General features: G+C 46.9%; 2 protein-coding genes across 3 annotated transcripts; one reads left to right on the forward strand and one right to left on the reverse strand.

Moving 5' to 3' along the window:
• The first annotated feature begins 16,570 nt into the window (after positions 1–16,570).
• On the forward strand, positions 16,571–21,967 carry LOC100832978 (bifunctional purine biosynthesis protein PurH). 2 transcript variants are annotated; one of them, XM_003573491.4, is made up of 12 exons: positions 16,571–16,726; positions 16,835–16,943; positions 17,665–17,740; positions 18,121–18,217; positions 18,617–18,719; positions 18,867–18,997; positions 19,732–19,909; positions 20,005–20,162; positions 20,452–20,661; positions 20,818–21,165; positions 21,305–21,431; positions 21,523–21,935. In XM_003573491.4, the coding sequence occupies exons 1-12, from the start codon at positions 16,622–16,624 to the stop codon at positions 21,672–21,674; spliced, it is 1,794 nt and encodes a 597-aa protein (XP_003573539.1). In that variant the 5' UTR covers positions 16,571–16,621; the 3' UTR covers positions 21,675–21,935. The 2 variants fall into 2 exon arrangements, with proteins under 2 accessions (XP_003573539.1, XP_010234456.1); XM_010236154.3 differs by having other exon boundaries at positions 16,622–16,726; positions 17,659–17,740; positions 21,523–21,967.
• A 124-nt stretch (positions 21,968–22,091) lies between these two features.
• LOC100833600 (defensin-like protein 2) lies at positions 22,092–22,715 on the reverse strand. Its single transcript, XM_003573493.3, has 2 exons — positions 22,575–22,715; positions 22,092–22,465 (listed from the first exon to the last, which is right to left on the reverse strand). The coding sequence occupies exons 1-2, from the start codon at positions 22,639–22,641 to the stop codon at positions 22,290–22,292; spliced, it is 243 nt and encodes an 80-aa protein (XP_003573541.1). The 5' UTR covers positions 22,642–22,715; the 3' UTR covers positions 22,092–22,289.
• Positions 22,716–23,143: the final 428 nt, after the last annotated feature.

Here is a 23,143-nt window from a genome sequence, read left to right on the forward strand (position 1 = left end):
TTCCCAATTCCCTTCGATTATTGGCGGATTGCTGGGTTGCTCGCCCGTTGAGTCCAACTCTTTACTCTTCGAGTCACTGGATCTCTTGCTGATTTTGGACCCCTGTTATTGGTGCGCCGGCGTTTCAAAACCTCGGCCTCCTCTTGATCCTTGAAGGTCTGGGAGACCTGCTTGCCAGACGTGTACTCCAGCGCGCCCGCCACAGATTTCCGTGGCACGGGTGCAGGTCGTGGTGGTTGTGAGGGTTGGCTGTCTTTACGGTGGGGCGGCGATGGATTAGGCAGCAGCACATGAGCCGGTGCAGCGTCATCATCGCTGCAGTCTTGCGTTGGTCCGAAATCGAAGCCTCCTTGCCCCGACGTTGGTGAATCCGGACGTGCTGGCTTATTGGGGGATGGGCCAAGGGGCGATGGAGAGGGAAGTCATCGAGCGGAAGCCGGTGGAGACGCTCCGGGACACGACAAAGAGGGAGAAGGTTGGGTAGCGAGGGCAACCAACCTCCTGGGCCACTGGATGTACGTGCCCCGGCATTGCCCTAGAGTCACTGATTCCTCCTCTAGAGGATAAGGGACCGGCGTCTTGTCAAATTCCGGGAGCACGGAGTCCACCTGCACCCTGACATGATCCGGGGCCATGGGCGTGTTGTGCACGACCGGCATTCTTCGCATCAGCAGACCACGTGCGCCTAAGGGATTCCCGGTGGATGGCATCAATATCCGGCACTTAATACTCTTCTGTGCGTGACAAACAAATTAACATACGTACGTTAGTGTTATGGTGTGAAGAATGACGTAATTGAGTGTATATATACTATGGTACCAGTAAGGAGCTTACCAGGATGTTATCAGATGGGCCATCAGGGTCATCCGAAGTTCGGTGCCGGAGCCAGCACTGCTCTTATAAGGTGGCGGCGAAGGATTCGGAGTCGACTGATGAACATGCGGAGTCATAGGCCTCGGTGTCACGCCCCGGTTGCCCTAATATGTAGCAACGAACTCCTCCATAGTCTGGCCAGAGTCCCTTGCTTTTTTCAAGCAAGCGAAAAACTCCTCCCTCGCCGCCCTTTTCGCCACCTCTACAATTTCTTCGTGCTTCTCAGCCTTTCTTTTACGGCTCCGGGCTTCTTTCTCTTGAGGAAAGACTTTGCGGCAAAGGGCCCCGGTTCCTAAGGCTCGAATATGGGCCCCGTGCTTATTTCTTCCTAGAGCATAGCTTAGTGGTGAATCCCACTGTGCACGGAGCTCGTCGTGGGAGCCTTCCGACTCGAACTCGGCGACCTTGTCCTGAAATAAGACAAAGTCGGTGTCAATTTATAAGTGAGTGTGTTAGAAGCTAAACTGAAAAGGAAGTGGCGGTTGAGGCCTTACGATTAAAACTTTCTGGTCATCGCGGATAGGCTTCAGGCCTGCCCACTGTTCTTTTGTCATGGTACTCCGCACAAAGGTTGTGAACCGGTCATGACGGAGCATTGTTGGGACAGGAGGGACTATCCCTCTTGCCGCAAGCTTGGCGTCCTCCTTCTCCCACACCGGCTTCTTTCCCTCGATACCACGACTACCAAGGCGGTGGTTAAATTTCCTCTTGGCACGTAGCGCCGCGTACCACTCTTGGGTTGCTTTGAAATTTTGATCCTTTTCCTTCTCCTTGAACTCCTCCCATTCCTCCTCTGTGATCCTCGGCCATTTCTTATGAATCACCATCTTCCAATCTTCGTTCAAAAAAGCACTGGCCATGGTACCCCAATTGCTGTGACCCCTACGCATTGTGGTCTTCATCGCTCCGAATACTTCTTCACGGAGCACGGGATCAGGCACCTCGAACCTCTCCCATCCCTTGGCGTAACAATCTTGCTTTACGCTCTCCGGCACCTCGGTCCATCTTTGATTGATGTTCGTGAACTCGCGAACGATTGCATTGCAAGTGTTGGCGAAACACGACGCGGCCCTCTTTGGTGATTTGGGTTCCCCCACGTCGTCAGTCCTGGTGACGATGAATTTCTCCTTCGTCGGCTTGTTAGACCCACGCGGCGCCTTCTTCTTCTTCTTCTTAGAAGTAGCCTGCGACGTGGTAGCCTCAGAGCCTGCATTGAAGCCTGAAGGATCACCGCCGCCGTGTTCAGGCTCGTCGTCTTGGCTATGTGCTATTGGTGTGCCCGACGATGAAGAACCCTGAGGGGAGTCCTCAGGGTGTTCTCCATCGCGACCCTGAGCTTCCTATACAATGCCCTTACATGGATTACTTTAAAAATTTGAAAAATTCGACATGACCCGTAATGTAAATCTAGAAAAATTCGGCATGACCCGTGCTATAAAGCTAGCGAATTGGTCTACCCGACAATGATACCTGCATAAAAATTACCCACCCACATATACCCCCTCGGCGCGATGGCCACCCCCCTAAATTTCAACGGCCTCGGCACGATGGCCGGGCCCACATCATGCATATGCCACAAAATGCATATTTAAGACATTTGATATTTGCTACTCAAGGATATTTGCTCAAGGATATTTAAGACAAAATGCATACCTAAGACGAAATGCATAGTCTATTAATATATAATTATATGACATAGATTCATATTCATTATATTCCTAGTCAAGGATATTTGCTCATGGATATGATTTTGATCACATTAGTCACATATTTGCTACTCAAGGATATTTGCTTGACACTTTACCCATCGCCAAAGCAAGGAAAAAAAATCCTAACCCTAGAACATGGATCACTAAACCCTAGAACAGTAAACTTAAAAAAACAATCCTAACCCTAGCACTGACCTTGTCGCCGGCAGGCTCTCCCTCGACGCCGGCGGCCGGGGACCCCGGCGGTTTGTCGTCGCGGGGGAGCTTGGTCTCCAGATTTTGGACCTCGTCCACAAAATCCGGCGGGCCCGAATCAGCCGTGCGGCGGGGCGGCAGGTTTGCCGTGGCTGACGCCGTGGAGAAGCCACGGCAGCGGCCCGTGCCGCGTGTGCGCACCATGGCGGCAGCGGCGGTGGCGGCGGCTCGGGGACAGCGGGTCGGGGAGGAGAAGGCCGGGGAAAAGGAACGGGGTCGGGGAGGAGAAGGAACGGCTTCGGGTCGGGGTCGGCGACGCGGGTGGGGGAGGGGAACGGCGGCGGCGGCGAGTCGGCGGCGGGGCAGGGCTTCGCCCGCGTTAGTGTTCGATGTGCCGCTGCTGGTCTGTGAGACGCGCGGGCGAATGGTTCGAAATTTCGCTAAGTCCAGTCGCTATCTATTGGCCAAGGGGATTTTTGCACCAGCACTCGTGGCGGTTCACCAAGTAAAATAGCCACCGGTGCTAAGCACCCGTGGCCGGTTGGTGCTTTGGACCGCCACCCGTGCTTCTCAGTGGCTATAGCACTGGAGCGAGCACTGGTGACGGTCTATTTGCAAAACCGGCCACTTGTGCTGCAGTGGCCGGTTTTGCAAATAGACTGTCACCAGTGCTCGCCACCAGTGCTCCTCAGTGCCTATAGCAATGGAGCGAGCACTGGTGACGGTCTATTTGCAAAACCGGCCACTGGTGCTCCACCTGTGCTCCTGCATCTAGCACTAGTGGCGGTTTGACCGCAAAACCGCCACTGATACTAATTTCTGAATCAAGTTTTAAATTCATATTAAATTATGTGTACATCCAAAAATTAAAGAACCTGTCCTTTTGAGTGTAAACTACTAATATCATGTCCCATGCAAAGTTTCAAACCTAAATACAGAAATATCATCAACCATTTATATGATTATGTTGTTCATATTAAAGTTATTAATTGCTATAAAATTGAATTTTGCTCAAAATGACCTGAAATTTTGCATGGAACATTTCTATCAATAAACAATCTTACATATAAATTGTGGTCCAAAAATTTAAAAGGATGCACTTTGGTTCTTCATTTTTTTCACATTGCTTCTTCATTTTGGAACCATCTAGGTAAATCTCTCAGAAACCATCCAACCCCATGAACAAAATGTGACATGTTTTTTTTGATTGAACTTGAATTTTTTTTATGGGTGTTCTATAGCAATAGGGAAGTGTCCACACCAAATTTGACAATGTTTTGAGAAAAATTGAATTTTATAGAATTTTTATAGCACAAAAGCCACACATAATGACACTTAACCATAGAAATTAGGGTATATAACATTTGAATTTATGCTTCAAAACTTTATTGAGAATAAACACTCTTATTATACACATAAAAGAACAGGTGGTGTATTTATTTAAAACCCAGAGAATATATTATGAATTTAATAGCTTATTGGAAATTCGTCACCAATGGCGGTTTTTGTCGTGAGAACCGCCACTGATATGCGGTACACAAACTTAGGTTCTCCAATGCTCCTGCGTATCATACTAGTGGCCGGTTTCTTTGCGAGCACCGCCACTAGTGCTCCATGCTAGTGGCGGTTCCCAGCGTAGTCACCGTCACTTGTGCTCCTGCGCGTGAGGCGAAGTTTTGCGCCAACACTAGTGGCGGTTTGCTGCGTTTTAACGGCCACTAGTGCTTCATGCTAGTGGCGGTTCGTGCGTTTTCACCGCCACTAGTGCTCCTCAGAGCGAGCTTTCGCGCAGTGGGTTGGGAGTTTTAGTCCCACCTCGCTAGTTTACAGAGAATCTGACCAGCATAAATAGCCTTCTCCACCTGCACTCTCACTTCCGAATCACATCTCTTCCTGGCCGGTGGGCCCGGTTGTCCTCTCTTCCTGGCCTGTGGGCCCGGTTGTCGTTCCGAAACTTGGTGGGCTCGATAAAAGCCCTGTGGGCCCGGTCAAACCTGCCCTAGTAGGTAGTAGGCAATTCCCTGGTTCGCCGGGCTCGGCCCGAACCCGAAAAGCTGTGTTGACTGGGTGGGCTAATTTTTTTCCATGAAATTTGATAAAGTTATTTTGAAATTCAGAACATATCTAAGACATTTGATTTGAAATTTGAACAAGTTATTTAATACAACTGATTTCAAATTTGATCAAGTTTCTTCAAATTCAGAACATATTTAAGACATTTTATTTGAAATTTGAACAAGTTATTTAAAACATTATGATTTCAAATTTGAACAAGTTATTTCAAATTCAGAACATATTTTTTATTTCAAATTTGAACAAGTAATTATTTAATACAGTTGATTTGAAATTTGAACAAGTTGTTTAATACAATTGATTTCAAAAATCGATCAAGTTACTTCAAAATCAGAACATATTTAAAACATTTTATTTGAAATTTGAACAAGTTATTTCAAATTCAGAACATATTTAAGACTTTTGGTTTCAAATTTGACATGATACAAGTTACAATTTTCATTCAAAAGCATCGTGAAACATCAACTACGAAAAGATACACAAATATTTAACTATTCCACAATCTTGTCCTTCATCTTCTTTCTAGTCTTCTCCTTCCTCTTATATGTTAGGGTCTCTCTATGGCCGCTTCTAGCGTATGCCTCCTCTCTTGCCTCAGGTCTTGACTTCTTCCTTGTCTGAATTGTCCGTTATGCTTCTTCTTCTTCTTGGTTTGACGTTGGATCAGGAAAACCTTCATAGTCTTGTTGTGAAGTAACTCCGTCGACGCCAACTATGCTTCTTTTCCCTCTCCTTACGACAACACGGTTCTTGCTTGTCGGGTCGTCGATGAACAAAACTTGTTTGCATTTTGAAACAAACTGCCATGGTTCCCATCTTGCCGGGATTTTCTTCACGTCCACTTTATGACGAGGAACCTCACGAGGCAGGGTCATTGTTGTGAATCTATGATCTTCTTTTCTGACATCACGTGCCCATCTAACACGGAACATGGGGATGGTGGTGAAGGTGTAGTCAAGCTCCCAGATCTCTTTAATCACGCCATAGTACGCTTCTGTAGTGCCTTAGTTTTCAGAACTAGTCTCAGCAACCAGTACTATACCGCTATTTTGGTAACTGCTCTTACGATCTTGATCCTTGGTGTAGTACGTATACCTGTTCATTACGTACGACTGGTAAGTCACTATGCAGCCGTCGGGTAGGCGCGAGAACTTTTGAGCGGTCCTTTCTTCTTCATTTGCCGCCACCCTGGCATAGCAAAAACTCTTGAGCCACATGGCGAATGTTGCATTGTGGGTCTTGTGTATCCAATCAGCACTCCTGTTAGGGTACCGGTTTTCAAGTTCTTCCATATGCATGTCGATGAAAGGCTGGACCTCGTACATATGTTGCAGCACCATTGTATGTGTTCTCATATAGTCGTCCTCTCTCCCCAATGAATACACATCTAGAACCTTCCGGCCAAGCCCACCTTCACCTTCTAGTTTGACCTTATGTCGTGATTCGGGTACTCCTATGGGTTTGTGATCCGCCAACCAATCAGTGGCGTACTCCACACACTCTTCTACATGGTAGCCTTGCATGATGCTACCTTCCGGATGCCCTCTGATACGAACATACCGCTTCAGCACCGCGTTGTATCGTTCGGGCCCATACATGTTGTGCAGAAAGGAGGGCCCTAGTAGGATTATCTCGTCGGTGATATGGACCATCAGATGTACCATGATATCAAAGAATGTTGGAGGGAAGAACATCTCACATTCACACAAAATTTATATCATTGAATCCTTCAGCTGGAGGCAGCGTTCCACCGTGATGGACTTTTGCCCGATTGTGTCAAAGAAGTCACAAAGCTTCATGACCGTCTCTCTGATCCATGGCTCCATGGCACCTCTTATTGCAACTGGAAGTAACTGCGTGATAATCACGTGGCAGTCATGAGACTTCATGCCAACAAGCTTGTGACTCTTCATGTCAACGAGTCTCTTGATGATGGACGAGTAGTTGGATGGAACTTTTATGCTGTGGAGACACTGGCACATTCTGTGTAACTCGGCTTTGCTCAAGGTGTAACACACAGGTTTACATCGTGTCGTTATCGTGACTTCACCATTGTGGTCTTCCGGTGACTCTTCCTCTACCGCCCACAGCTTCTTCCTTATGCCCAAGAACTCCAGGTCCTTCCGTGCCTTTGGCCCATCTTTTGTCTTGTCTGCATTGTTCATTAGCAAGCCCAACAAGGTGTCGCACACGTTCTTCTCGACGTGCATGACATCTATGGTGTGACGGCTTTGTAAGAATTTCCAGTAAGGCAGGTCCCAAAACACCGACCTTCTTTTCCACACAGGTCCATCGCCATCCTTCTCTTTCGCTTGCGGATTTGCTTTCCCGGCAACAACTTCCAAGTTCCTAAAAATTTCATAGATTTTGCGCTCAGTCTTTTCCCTGGGCTTCGGGCGAGGCTCTGTCCTCCCATTGAAGTTTTTCTTGTCCTTCCTCCATGGGTCATCGCGTTGCAACCACTTTCGGTGTCCCATGTACACAATCTTCCGTGAAACTGGCAGCCTCTGTGAGTTCGTTTCATCCCGCACTTTGTACACGCTTTGTACCCATGTGTGCGTTGGCAAGATGCGTTCCCGTTCGCAGGGTAGTCATGCACACATGTCAGCAGAGCTGCCCAAAGGGTGAACTCCTCCTTCTTGTGAGCGTCCCAAACCTTTCGGCCCGTACTCCAAAGTTCCGCAAGTTCATCTTTCAGTAGCTCCAGATACACGTTCAGATCAGCTCCCGGTTGCTTAGGGCCTTGTATGAGCATGGATAGGTGGATGTACTTCCTCTTCATGATAAGCCACGGAGGAAGGTTGTATATGAACAGGATCGCCGGCCATGTGCTGTGTTTGCTGCTCATGTTTCCGAACGGATTAATTCCGCCCGTACTCATCCCGAACCTGATGTTCCTGGGCTCTGCGCCGAAGTCTGGAAACTTCTTGTCCAGGGTCCTCCATCGAGCCACATCGGCGGGGTGTCTAAGTACACCATCGTCGATACGGTACACCCCATCAAGATCGATATCCTTATGAGTCGAGTCGTGGAAGATGAACAATCTGGCCTCCTTCTCGTTTTGAAACCAACGCTCCAGCCGCCTACCACACGGGAGGTACCATACCGTCTTCGCTGCTGGACCACAAGTCACTTCTTCCTTTGGGAGGCCCTCAGGATTGGGGTCTTTCTTCCTGTACCAGGATGTTTCGCATACTGGACAGCTGTGCATGTCTTTGTAGTCACCCTTGTATATGATGCAGTCCAACGGACAAACATGGTATCTGACAACCTCTAACCCGAGGGGACATGCAACCTTCTTCGCTTCGTACGTGCTCTTATGCAACATGTTGCCCGCGGGAAGAACTGTAGAAAGGTAACTCAAAATATCCGTGAATCCCGAGTCCACGATGTTATATTTTGCCTTCATTCGGAGAAGTTCGAGCGTTACTTCCAGCACACTTTTGTCCGGCCCTGCATTTCCATAAAATGGTGTCTCTGCGTCCTCCCTCAGCTTTTGGAATTTACGGGACACTATCTCATCGTCAACGTCATCTAACTGTTTACGCAGGTGCACATCATCTAGCATTTCGGCCACCCTGCCTTGCGGAACTTCTTGATCTTCGCCACGGCATGGTTCGTCAGGTGGATCATCATGCTCCATGTTCTCCATTTCTGGGTCGCTTTCAACTTCAATGGCATCCTCGCCGTGACAAGTCCAACGTGAATAACCCAACAAAAAACCGTGTAGGGGCAAGTGCAACTCCACATTGCTTGGCAGAAGCATCATTGTGTTACGACAATTGCTACATGGACAACATGTCATGCCGTCCCCTTTTCTCAGCATATGTTCCGTGCCGACATCAGTGAAGTCTTTCAGTTTTCTTATCCACTCTTCGCAATTTCTTGTCTCATCGTACATCCAAGCACGGCTCATCGAGCTAAAACACGATAAACAAACATAAATCAAGTTACATATAGTATCACACAAAATTTCGGCATGACCTTTGCTATAAAATTTACAAATTTTGCAAAAAAATTGTCAAATAAACACCCACCCACACCCACATGTGAACACAAATGGCACGATGGCCGCGGAACATGCACATTCAACTCATATTTTATTGAGAGAGAGCTTAATTAATCACAGAGAGAGGGGAGCAGAGAGAGAAAGGGGACCAGAGAGACAGAGGGGAGGTGGCGCACGCAGCAACCAGAGAGACGATAGAGGGGAGGGAGAAACGGAGCTAGGGGAAGAGTGGGGGCCTCCCAAGCAAGGGGGCCGGCCGGGATAGCTCCTGGAGAGAGATCGAGCTCTCCCGGCCGCCGGCGCCATTTCAGCCACATCGAGGAAGAAGAGAAGAGAGGAAGGAGCTAGAGGAAAGGAGAGGGAGAGGAGGAGGAAGGAGAGGGAAAGGGAGCAACCTTCCAACCTCCAGTGCCATGGAATTTTGGCAGAGCTTCGCCGTCGCCTGTGTTGAGGAGCCGCAGCTGGTCCAGAGACGCGCGAGCTGAGGAAGATAAGGCCACAGTGACTTTGCTTTATAGATAACTTACCAGTGGCGGTTCAAAAGAATCAGCCCGCCACTGGTAACCGGGATGGGAATCTCTGAGGAGCACTAGTGGCGGTTAACTGATGCGGCCACTGGTACTAGGAGCACTAGTGGCGGTGAAAGCCGCATGAGTGCTGGCACTACCACTAGTGCTCCACTAACAGCGGCGGTGGAAGCTAACCGCCACTGGTACTCGTTTCAGATTCTTCCAGCTAAAGCACCGGTGGCGGTGCTGCTCGTGCGAGTGCTTTCACCGCCACCGGTGCTCCACTAGCAGTGGCGGTGGTTGCTCATCACCACTGGTATTCGTTTTGGATTCCTCCAACGACGTCCAGTGGCGGTGAATTTTTTGGACCAGCTGTACCGCCACTGGAGCTCGTGCGCCAGTAACCCATTATGGCGTAGTGGTCACTAACGACACCTAATGACCTTTTTGGAGAAATGGTCATAAACTGTTATGAACGATTAGGATCGTTATAAATTTTATGATCAATTTTTTGGTTGCTAGTCCACCCTAGACACATAGGATCCGATGTGGCAACCTTAGTGACGAAATTAAATGGCCGTAAACCAAATTTGGCCCGGTCTAGGTTGTTTGTCCATATATGTGGGCCAAGCCCAAAAAATCATTCTATTTTATCAGTCCACTCTGGTCTGCTAAATGGGCCATGACCATCATTTTGGCCCACGTTTTATGACCCATTTGTTCAATTCCAACCATTTTTATTTACTTTTTCCCAATTCAAGTCCAATATTAATTTGGCCAAGGCCTTTTTATAATTTATAGTCCAGTCTATTACTATTTTAATAAATATACTGCTCTTATGTCGAATATTGTTTGGTTCGTTGGTTTCTAAGCAAAGTATATTTTTGGCCCATATGTCCAAAGTTCATTCTTTGGACAATTTTGCTAACAAAGCAGCAATCACTGAGAAAATCAACACTCACACAGGAAAACAACACATGATTATAAACATTTGCAGCATTTCATGCTTGTAACTTCAGCACATTACATTTTATTTCAACTTAATATATCAGACTACATGAAAGAGATACAACTCAAAGTATAATTAATTAAACACTTGCAAAGAGTAGAGGCAACACTTGGCTCAAGATAGGCAGCGACAACCTAAGAAAATAAAAGACAATGCAGAGAGAAAAAACTATAAACATGAAACTAAGCCCCCGAGGGTCAAGTCGGCGCGATTCGAGCTAGCTCGGGGCTTCTTTTCTTGATAAACAAAATGATTGTAACCCCCGAGGGTTGAGTCGGCTTATCTGAAATGGCCCCAAGAATCAATCTGATTTTACTCGTCTCTATTTCTCAGAGTCAAATCACCTATATAGATAGGAAAAAAAATCTTTGCACACATGAAACTTCATCAGGTTGCGAGAAATATCGAATAAATTGATATGTATCTGTTGTGATTGTTACTCATCTATGTGACTCGTGGCAATTTTCGCACTTTTGGCTATGTCTTGTGACAAGCTTTATACTTTTTCTCTTTGTGCCATGCTGTAATATATAGTTGTGCTTTGACACTCTGCAGCAAGTCTGCATTTTTCTGTGCCTCTTGGATTAACCACAATGTGTCATACACACACAATGGATTAACCACAATGTGTCATACATACACAATGGATTAACCACAATGTGTCGTACACATTTTTTTTTACGAAATGTTGTACACATAGTAGCTAGCCGATAGTTGGAGATAATAATCAACAACTAACACTTAAACCAGCAAATTAATGGCTACACAAAACCCTGTAACGACAATTCACTATATCTGAAAAATTCCCCTAAAAAAATTGTATTCTGTGAAAAATAATAAAAATGATGCCACTGCAATATCTGGGACTTAAATAGACATTCATCTCACAGGCTAATAAAGTTTACATCAAAAGGTAGTTCAGGTTTAGACCTACTGTTACATACATAATACAGCAAATAAGCACAAAATAGTCACTTTCAGAAAAGTTCCAGCCAAATTACCCTAATTAAAATATTTAACTAGGTACAGCAACAAAAGAGCAGTAGATCACACTAGGTACACTCATCTCATCGCCAGGGCTTGATTCTCCCGCTTTCAACTTTGCTCAATTTCTCTTGTCCACCATTCTAAGGTGGCTGCTGCTGCTGCTCCGGCTGCGGCCAAGTGAAAGGGAATGTCTATCCCCGGCCGGGACAATAGTCTGCATGGTCGCTGGTGACAACCCAATACCACTTTCCTGCATGAGATGTCCACCAAGAAATCAAATTAAGGCGTCATTACTGCAGACTGCAGCGACGATGTCATTCTTCTGCAGTGTTCTACTTTTTTTTTTGGAACATGCAGTGTTCTCCTACTGTTCTTTGGTTTGGAGCAACGAGGCTCGGCCTGGACGCCCGAGCTGAGCTTTTGGGCTCGGGCTTGGCCCGCATATCCCCAAAGCCCGAGCCGACCATGCGAAATGGGCGACGCCCGAGCTGAGCTTTTGGGCTCGGGCTCGGCCCGCATATCCCCAAAGCCCGAGCCGACCATGCGAAATGGGCCTGTTTTTAATTTCGCGTCAAGCCCAGCTCGGCTTGGGATGCTCGCAAGAGTCTGAAAAAGAATCAGCCTGGTCCTTTTCCCAACGGTGGCCCAGCCCAGTGCGCACCCCGCACTCCTCCTCTGCCCGAATCCGCCGCCGCCGCACAGCGCGCAGACGCGCACCCACCTCGCGCCGCCCTCCGCCGCTCGCATCCCTCTGCTCGCCCGATGAAGAAGGATGGCGAAGCCGCCGCCACAGATCGAGCTCCGCCGCCGCCTCCGCACATCCAGCGCCCGCGCGGCCGCACATGAAGCTATCCGGCGCCTTGCCCAACGGCTGCGTCTTCTTCGCCTGCGCCCCCACGATGCGGCTGACGGCGGCCGGTCGTCCGCGAGGAGCAACCGCGTTGTCCTCGTCCTCGTCAACCCCGTCACCGGCGCGGCCCAGAGCGTCGAGGTGTACACGCCCGAGAGCCTGTATGGGTTGATCCATGGCCAAGGTGTTGTTTGTGGCCGTGAGTGTTGATCCATGGCCAAGGTGCACTTCTTCAGTATGAACCGGCTTGCTGCAGAATGTCAGAACTTGTCATATGTTGGTAATTAAATGGAGGTTACTTAAATTACTCGAAGCTATTGATATCTTCCAAAAGTATGTAAACTCCATTTTTATCAATGAGAAGCAGGGAAAAAAATGTTAAACACACAATTAAAAGAACTAACTTCTCATTCTCCTGCATGATGTCCATCAGGAAATCAAAAGTATCATTCCTCGAGACCGTAGCCGCGATGTCATTCTTCTGCAGCGTCCTCCTATTGTGATTCCATGATGGTAACTAGGTACGGTACAACATACAAATAAGCTCAGTCAACCACAATAAGACATTAATCGCCCGGCTTGATGATTATTCCGCCTCAGCTACGCTCATTCATCTTGTCCACCACTAGAAGGCGGCTGTTGCTGCTCACCATTGTAAGGCAGCTGATGCTGCTGCTCACCGTTGTGAGGCGACTGCTGCTGCTCCGGCTGCGGCCACGCGAAAGGAACTGGTTGCTGGTTAGGTTTTCATAGTACATTCCGAAGGTGCCCATTCCCGGGATCATGGTCTGCATGGTCCCAGTCGGCAACCCCACGCCATTGTCCTGCATGATGTCCACAAGGAAATCAAAGGCCTCGTTCCTGGAGACCGCAGCGGCGATGTCATTCTTTTGCAGCGTCCTCCTATTTTTTTCTCTGGTTTGGAGCCACGATCTCAGCGTCAGCTCTTGGATGAAGATCTCACACGCCTTAGTTAGGACCCCAGGCGCCTCCCCCGCGATCACCTGGACATTCTCCCCGCTAGCCTTCATGATCTTCTTGATCCTCTCAAGGGGAAGGCTGTGGATCTTAAAGTCGCTCATGTGCTCGATCTCATCCAGCCGGTCGGTCCAGAAGGCCTGAAGTCGCTGCTAGTGCTGGTCCTCCTGTTGCACTGGGGTGGCAGCGTAGATTGGACCACCATGGGGTCCTACATGAAAGACGGTACCTGCAGGAAAGACGACGCCTACTGGCGCAACTCCAGATACCGTCCTGCCACATATGCTACAGGTGTGTCGTTTGTGGCATCCGCCTCTGTCACTTGGCTGCGAGTGTTGATTCATGGCCAAAAGATGCACTTATGTCCTTGGGGGTTGGCTCCTATTTTTCTCTCTGGTTTGGAGCTACGATCTCAGCGGTCTCTAGGATGAAGATCTCCCACGCCTTAATTAGCCAAGACCTCAGGCACCTCGCGACCATCAGGAGGACTTCTCTGTGGCAGCCTTCATGATCTTCTTGATCCGCGGCCTCGCGAGAGGAAGGCTGTGGGTCTTGAACTCCGATATCTGCTCGATCTCAGCCATCCGGTTGATCCAGAAGTCCTGAAGCTGTTGCCGGGGTTGGTCCTTCTGCTGGAGTGGGGTGGTCGCGATTGGGACACCCTTGGAGCCTATAGGGTGAGTAAATTATGGATTAGCCATACTAGGTTGAGTAAAGAAATTGTATATGTATTTATTTTTTAGTTCGTTTTTGCTTAGATCAAGGTTTACCCTTTGAAAGAAAAAATGTCTTCTTTCTGGATTATGCAAGACACGGCTTGTGTCATTCCCACATTGGGTTAGCCAGGATGTGTCATTCCCACATTGGGTTAGCCATTGTGTCAGACACACATTGGGTTATCCCTGTGTCAGACACACATTGGGTTAGCCACACTGTGTCATACAGACATTGCCTTTAGCACAAATTGATGCAAGACACGGCCACGCAGGACCTACATCGACCAAGTCATGTACGCTCAAATTGGAAGCACTGTATAATTTCCCACATGTACATGTCAAGATAAAAACAATGGAATGAAGGTGTAATTTCATTTCCCACGCAGCCGTTTCAAAGGAGATGTAAAAGGGTCTAGGTATTTGAAAAGAAAAACTGCGAAGCCTCCTCCGCGTGCGCATCACCGGCCGCCTCGCGAACTTCAACATAAAACGAGTAAACAAGCAAAAACACACCCGATTACAAAACAGTCAACATAAAACCCTAACCCCCATGATTGAACAAGCAGATCAGCACAGCTTAGCATAATATACAGCAACGGTCATTACTCGTACAACTGTGCATGAGAGAGCATAACCCCCATGATTGTACAACGGTCATTACTAAACCTCGTTCCTCGTAGTCCCGAACTCGTCGATGTAGTCAGCGTGTCCGTCCTGGTCCTGGGTGTTGGTGTCATCGAGGCCCAAGGGGAGCTGGACCTCGGCGAGCACGAGATAGTTGGGTGCCTGGAGCAGCATCTTCTGCAATTTGAGCATGTGGGAGACGACGAGGTCGTAGAGGAACGTCGCATTATTCTTCCAGATCCTGAATTCCTCATTGATCAGCCGCCGCTGACCCCCAACAGTTGGCTCAGCGTCGCCGTCCCCCTGTCCATGGTAGGCTTAGGGTTTGGTTTGGGGGGACTACGGGAGCGCAGGGGGAATTGGAAGACGGGAATTGGCAAGCTGTGCGGAGGCCACACTTCTCGATCAGAAGTATAAGGTAGTACTGTAAGTTGTACTTCTCAGGTATTTTTATTATGATCGAACCAATGCAAGGCACAAAATTGTCTCATCGCAAAAGATATAAGAAAATCCACGGTTACCACGGAATGAATGTTGAGGAATCAATATATGTCCAACACACATAGGACAAAGAAATAAGTCCAGAAGCATGCATACACGTATTGAAAGCGTCGAGTCTCCAATCTCGTCCGAAACTAGATTATGTACCGCGCTGCAAAGGAGTGATTAACGAAAAGAACTTTTGTCGTTCAGTTGGAACGCAAGGAATTTCCATCGAACCAAATATTGCCGGCCAACAGTTGATTGGGCCACGTGTGGTGAAATATTTTAGGGCCAAGCCCACAAATAATGCCTCCTTCTTTCCCTCGCTCCCCAAAATCCTTTGAGCGCCCTCACGAGACAGGACACCACACACGCCGGATCCCTATCCTTTATCGGGCCAGCCCACGAATAACCCTAAGCCCGCTTGGTGCCAGCCCAACTACATGCCGAAAGCGACACAATCGCGCCACAACCTCTCTTTTTTATCTCTGAAAATCTTGTCTTCCATTGGCTCTCCAGCCTAGTTTTTAAAACCAGATCGGTGATCGAATCGGCGAGGCTCTCGATTCAGGTTTTTCCGGTCGAACCGTCGGTTCACGGGTTGAACCTGTATGGTTTTTTAGATACAAAATAATATATATATATATATATATATATATATATGTGTGTGTGTGTGTGTGTGTGTGTTTTTTAATAAACAGATCTTTCTTTTAGAATCTCCCGTAACTTTATTCAAACTCGAAAACCATTACAGGTATAGACACAAGAAACTACAAAGTAACCCCTATGACTAAGAATTACAATGAAATTTTTCGAAAACATATTCTCCGTGGCATCAATTTTTGCAACACGAAATACTCGACAGACTTCAACAAAAGAACTGCAATTAGACTGGAGCGACAACATCGCCACTTGTACCCCTGCACGAACTTGATTACCTTCAAAGGTTTCAGAAAGCCCCTTGAGTCGCCCATCTAAAAAGATGAGAAGCCGTGAGCGTTGACGTAGTTAGGTCGGGGATGATCCCCTAGAGGTGCAGGTCGTCGAACCACATGATTTTCACGAAAACGCCAGAGAAAGACTCCAAAGTCACAAAAGATCAGACCAACAAAAGCATCATGACACACTGACAAAAACTCATAAAATCCGTATGAATAGATCTGCGAGGACATAAACTCAAAATCCGCTTGATCGGACACATCGAATCCACGGTGAGTAAAACTCTTTGGCCTCGTGGCACTGCGCATTAAGACACCGCCACAGCAGAGGAAGAACCAGAATACCTTTATTCTCGACGCATCGCACCCTCCGCTGTTAATAAACAGATAAAATCCTTTAAAAGAAAGGCCTTGTACTCCTCCCCCAGCCCACCATGAGAGCCCATCCAAGGGCCACAGCCCACCTTTCCTTCCTTATCCTCTCGCTAGAGCCCAGGCCTGCGCGACGGGTCGGCCTCGGCCAGGGCCCAGGAACGACGGGAGATACCGCCCATCGATCCCTCCTCGCGCGAGCGCCGCCACCCCTCCCTCCTTCTCTCCACTCTCCAAGCAGAAAGCAAAAAGGAGACAGAAAAGAATACCACCCTAAAGTGCCGGAATTTACGAGGATGCCACTTTATCTCGTCTCCTCCTCTCCCGCCGCCGCCAAGCTCGCCGCCGGCGCCCGGGCGTCCCTTCACGGCCGCCACCTCGTCCGCGCCCCCCACGGCCCGGTACTCTCTCGTCTGGCCGCTCTTCTCCGGTTTTCTAGTCAAGCTCTCTTTCTCGGTTGGCTGCTTGGTGAGCGTAGCACGTTCGGTTTTGGTTTTGGTTTCCTGCAGAGCCGCCGCGTCTCCTTGTCGTCGGAGGCAGCCGCGGGGCGTGCGGCGGGTCCAGCCATGGCGGCGGCGCAGCCTGGCGCGTCGACGGCACCGCAAGCGAACTCCAGCGGTGAGTGTCTCTGCGCTCCTTTGGTTTGGTTTAGGGGATTTTTAAGTGTAAAAGATTGGGCTTTTATTATTTTGTGAAGTTGCGACAGGAGTAAAGTGTTCCTACTTCAACCTCCAAGCAATTTTACTTCCATGATGTTGGTCTGAGTTGATTTTGCATAAGTTTTTGTAGTACGCAGGAGTTGATTAATCACTTAAACCCTCTCAAAACCCGGACTAATGTGGATGTGTCGGGAAAGGATAAGTAGCAGTTTATACCATCACAATAGCTAGGAGTCTGACGGAAAAAAAAGCTAGGCAACTTATTCCCAGGTTTTTTAAGAGTGGGTTGTTGATTCTTGACGGTTGTGCAATTTATGAAAATTTTCCTTCCGGAGCTAAGAGAACTTGGCAATTAGATATGTGTTTTGTTGATAAAAGCCACATGACCTTACAGCCTAATTGTTGCCTGGAAAAAGGCTGCTTCAATTGTCATGTTCCAATCGGTTGTTTAGTATATGGATATACTTGATTTGTTGATATGTGCTAATTGAGTAATCTTGTTAGGGTTCATTTGTTTGAACAATTATTCGAGTAACATGGGTCCATTGTACATTTATGCCCGAGAATTTCATATTCTCTTCATTTACTTTATCTTCTTCATATCTTCATTTACTTTATCTTCTTCGTAACTTACGGACATGTTTTAAGCAATGAACTGATGAAAGTTCCAACAGCAACAGGAGTCAAGCAAGCACTGATATCATTGTCGGATAAAACAGACTTGGCCCATCTTGGAAACGGTCTTCAAAGCTTGGGGTAATAATGTAGCGCTTTCATCTTGTGGGATGTTAGCGCCAGATTGTGTTAGTCTTGCTGTATTTATAGCTTGTCCATGGATCACCATCATGAATTATGTGCCACATCGATGCCTACTTCTTGAAGTGCTAATTTATCACATATAGTGCATTTTCTCAAAGTTAGGAATTGCTCGCCGTAGGCATCTTATTAACTAGTTTTTCTCACCTAGCTGGGTGTATTTTATATGCTGATAGTTTGGTCAGGGTTTGGATTTGGTGAAATATTTATCAAGCTTAGTTTTGTACAGGAAGAAATATTATTCAGCTTAGATTTTCCTATGTTGTTGTTTTTCCTCCATTCTAGCTATGAACGATCTTATGAAGAGTTTGCTCCTGTAGGTTTTCCATCATATCCACTGGTGGTACTGCATCAAGTCTGGAAGCAGCTGGAGTGACTGTTACAAAAGTTGAACAGATTACACATTTTCCTGAAATGGTAAAACCTAATTCTTATGTTTACGTGCCGCAGCATTTCTTGATATATTTTTCAAGCATTGTGTATCATAGTCAGTAAAGTATTCCTGAATCAAGTTTGCCGGAAGTTTTGTAAGATTGCAATTCATTAAGTGTTTCCATGTGCATTGCCCATTCATATAAAAAATGGCATGCTCTGTTGGTGTAAGAATCAAGTTTGCCCACCATATAAGGTGTAAGAACCATTCTGCAAATTTCTTCTGTTCCATATCTCCTGAAACCTCATAATAGTTATTTTAACTTTGAATGATAGATGGATGAGACCTTCTGTTCTGCCTCTGTCTGACCACTTAATGGTATTGCATATTGAGTGTAAATCTTTATTGGCATCTCCATTTAATTTCTGTTTTCGTGATTTCAGCTTGATGGAAGAGTAAAGACACTGCACCCCAGTATACATGGTGGTATTCTTGCCCGAAGAGACCAGGAACATCATCTGAAAGCATTGAACGAGCATGGCATTGGTGAGTTTGTTAGTCCATTTGTATTATCTTCTTGTAACTAACCATCGTAAAAAAATTCGAGGTGTCATGCTAGCAGATAACAATCGTTGTCACCCTATGAGATAACAATCGTATTGTCAGCTTACTTGGACATTTGTTTGGGCACAGGGACATTTGATGTGGTTGTGGTGAACTTGTATCCATTCTATAATAAGGTTACCTCCGGTGCAATTTCTTTTGAGGATGGTATCGAAAATATTGATATCGGTGGGCCTACATTGATCCGGGCTGCAGCGAAGGTAACCTACAACTGTTGTTTGGACTTATATACTCATCATTTATCAAGGCTTGTTGCAGTTTTGCAAACTAATTTCGATATTGAGTTTAGTAAACATATCTAATACTTGATATCTATTATAATGTGCTTACCATTAGTTTATACTAGGTGATTCCCCGCGCCTTGCCGTGGATAATTTTATATGCACGTCTGAATATGATTTTAGAAACAAATGATAATAATATGATTTAATGTAAAATAAATACGAATATTGTAGGACAAAACGATTTTATCATTCATAACACCTATGCAACAAAACAATAGGTGTAATTTTGATGTGCATGAACATTAACAATTTCGAAGAAACCGAAAAGTGAAGTTTCGTCAACCTGAATTTGCAGATCTTAGTAAAATTGACATATGTATCATGAAAATATGTGTGTTTGCTGAAATATTTATATGCAACGTGAAGATGAAAAATCTTAGGTATCAAAATATTAAATTCAAATGGACCACCAAAATGGATTCCTGGTGTATAATAACACATGATGTGGATGGTGATGTAGAGCCTTTGAATGCCCATAATGTGCATGATGTGGATGATGATGTGGACACCTTGCATGTCAAGCTTGCAAATATTAATTGTAGTTAATGGGGATCAACTTTATAGGTTATATAGATTTGTGGAATTTATGTAGTACTTTAGTTGGAGCCTGTACACTTTTGGTTGATTGCTGTCTTTGTTATACCTGACAGAATCATAAGGATGTTCTTGTCGTTGTGGATCATAATGATTACCCTGCTCTATTGGAATATCTACAAGGAAAGCAACATGACCAGCAGTTCCGTAAGATGCTGGCATGGAAAGCTTTCCAGCATGTTGCTTCTTACGATTCAGCCGTCTCAGAATGGTTGTGGAAGCAGTCAAACAAAGGTATCACTCTACTTTTGGTGCATGATCTGATGCTTACTTAATAGTTTTGCCAACAAATTTTCAGATATCACATTGTCATGTTCTAATTTATGTAGGAGATATATTTCCCCCAAGCCTTACTGTGCCCCTTTCGCTAAACTCTACACTTCGTTATGGTGAAAACCCTCATCAAAAGGCTGCTTTTTATGTTGACAAGAGTCTTTCTGTATTTAATGCTGGCGGTATTGCAACAGCAATTCAGCACCATGGAAAGGTGAGAAGATAATGCTTTTTTTCAGTTCTTCAACTAAATGCTGCACAAATTGTTGGTTTCTGTGACCTGAGTATTTGATTTACTCTTATTTCTGGATGTTTCTTCTTTTTTGTTGCTAAACGCCACAAATTGTTGGAACTTAGGCTCCCTTTGTTTAGGTGGAATAGAGCAAGTCAGGACACACTTCATACAACTTGTTTCTGAGTATTGCCTAGTCATGCTGCTCAGTGCTCACAAACACAGATGTTTCTTCATGGTTTTTTACAAATGTTATCCTTCCTCTTTGCAGGAAATGTCATATAACAACTACTTGGACGCCGATGCTGCATGGAACTGTGTGTCAGAGTTTGAGAATCCTACTTGTGTTGTGGTCAAGCACACGAATCCGTGTGGTGTTGCGTCCCGGGCGGATGTTCTTGAGGCCTACAGGTTGGCTGTAAAGGCAGATCCTGTGAGTGCATTTGGTGGGATTGTCGCCTTCAACACCACAATCGATGAGGTATCCACTAAACTCTGAACATACTTATGTTTTGCAAGTTCGTTTTCTTTTCCTACTTCTGTCGCTGGCTATGCCACATTTAAGCATTTGTTATTGCCAAATTCCCGATTAGTCATGAGGTGGAGAATGGCAAATAATCATTTTCCCCCTGTGTAGGATCTCGCCAGGGAAATTCGCGAGTTTAGAAGTCCTACAGACGGCGAGACGCGGATGTTCTATGAGATTGTGGTTGCACCTGGGTACACGGAGAAGGGCCTCGAGGTCCTGAAAGGGAAATCGAAGACGCTGAGGATACTAGAGGCGAAGAGAAGCGGGAAAGGGATGCTGTCGCTCAGACAGGTCGGCGGCGGCTGGCTAGCTCAGGAGTCGGACGATCTAACGCCTGAAGACATCGCCTTCACAAAGGTTTCCGAGAGGGCTCCGACCGACAGCGAGCTCTCGGACGCCAAGTTCGCCTGGCTCTGCGTGAAGCACGTCAAGAGCAACTCCATTGTGATCGCCAAGGTTAGTAGTGCTTTTCTCACGTTGTGCCAGGGAAAAGAATTATCACCAGCGAATTGTAGTTTGCACCAACAAAATTTGGTTCCTTGAATTGAATTTTAACATGTTATTGGCCACCATTGATGATTTTTCATGAGTGCAGAACAACTGCATGCTGGGCATGGGTAGCGGGCAGCCAAACAGGGTGGACAGCCTGAGGATCGCCTTCAGGAAAGCAGGGGAAGAGGCCAAGGGCGCTGCCCTAGCTAGCGACGCCTTCTTCCCATTCGGTGAGAAGAAAAGAAGGATCGTCCTAAGGGTTCTATTTTCCTTTCTCCGTGCTTGTCGATCTCAATCTGACCTGTGAAATTTTGCAAACAGCCTGGAAGGACGCTGTGGAGGAGGCGTGCGAGAAGGGCATCGGCGTGATCGCAGAGCCCGGCGGCAGCATGAGGGACAAGGACGCCGTCGACTGCTGCGACAAGTACGGCGTCGCCCTCCTCTTCACCGGCGTCCGACACTTCAGGCACTGAAACCTGAAAGAGAGAACTAACCAATTGGTCGACACTCGCGCCCACCATTATTGGATCAGTATGGTGGCTAGAAGAACATGTCTGAGCTTTTTCTGTTTGCAATAAAACGCACGCAAGCAGGGTTGATCATCTTGTCTCTGCACCAAGAGCTAAAGCCCAGCTGCCCCAGCAGAAACAACAACGATAATGTGCCATTGAAAGCAGCTAGAAGCTCGCTCACAGTGTAAACCAACTGTTTGAGAGAATCTCAATGTACGGTAACATGTCTGAGCTTTTGTGTTGTTGGTGTGCGATCTCTGGTCTTTTTAGTTTGCAATAAAACGCACGCTGGTGTCCATCGTTGTCTTGCACGAAGAGCTGGAGCCCAAGTAGAAATTAAGAACAACGATGATGTTGCCATTGGGAAGCAAAGCTTGCGTTATACGTACAGGCATGATTATGCTTACATTACACGGGTGACTATCGTCACGCTTTTATTACATCGAGTGGGATGCGTGGTGGTTAAGGTGTATCTAGGGGCTTGTACCGCCGGCGTCGATGACCGGCCGGGCCGGCCGACAGACGGCGGTGGGCGGCCGGAGCTTGTACCGCCTGCGGGCCGGGGGGGTAGGGGTTCTAGCAGGCCTTCTGGCAGGTGCAGACCCTCCAGTGGCAGTAGCCGGCGGTCCAGCCGCCGTTGTACTCGCGGACGCAGTCGCTGGTGCAGTGCTTGTCCGAGACGCACGGGAAGGAGTGGTGCTGGCTCTTCCCCGTGCACAGCCGCGCCTCCACCACGCCCCCATGCTTGTCATCTGAAAGTAACCACATGTCACGAGTCAAATTTTATACTCCATTAGCTGCTGCAATAGGCTTGAACATTTGAGTGTTTGTTGCGAGTACTGATGTGGCGATTGAGCTTACAGGAAGAAAGCAATAGCAGCAGCAGCAGCGCCGCGCACACGGCCACCTTGGGCTTGACCAACTCCATCTTGTTTCTCTTCTCGATCTGGGCAGCTAAGTTTGATCAGGCCTGTATATATGTTGTTTGTGCTCGTGGTGAAGAAGGGAATGGGAATGGGAATCATGAATCATCCCATGCGTATCTGCTTACTTATAGGAATGTTTTGGGCTAGAGCAGCACCAAGAGCCGGCCGGGTGCAGTAGTACACGTGGCAATCTGCATGCGTAGCTTGTGACAGCCGTGCAGTGGCCGGGGCTGAGATCAGGTCGTGTCCATCCGCTAGCTCTTGCCTTCGTATCACAAGACGAGTAAAAACCTTAACTAAAACAACGACAACAATTTAGAATCGAACTAAGACACGTACTCTTTTCGTCTAACATGTCTTGGGTTTGTGAAAATTTGAATGTATCTAGATATGACTTAATGTATAGAATATATATGCATTCAAATTTGATTAAAATTGAGATATTTTTTGTGTTTTTTCAAAACAGACATCTTTTGTTGGATGATGAGAGTATTAATGTTCGCT

This window comes from Brachypodium distachyon, chromosome 3 (genome assembly GCF_000005505.3).
Source record: "Brachypodium distachyon strain Bd21 chromosome 3, Brachypodium_distachyon_v3.0, whole genome shotgun sequence".
Taxonomy (NCBI): Eukaryota; Viridiplantae; Streptophyta; class Magnoliopsida; order Poales; family Poaceae; genus Brachypodium; species Brachypodium distachyon.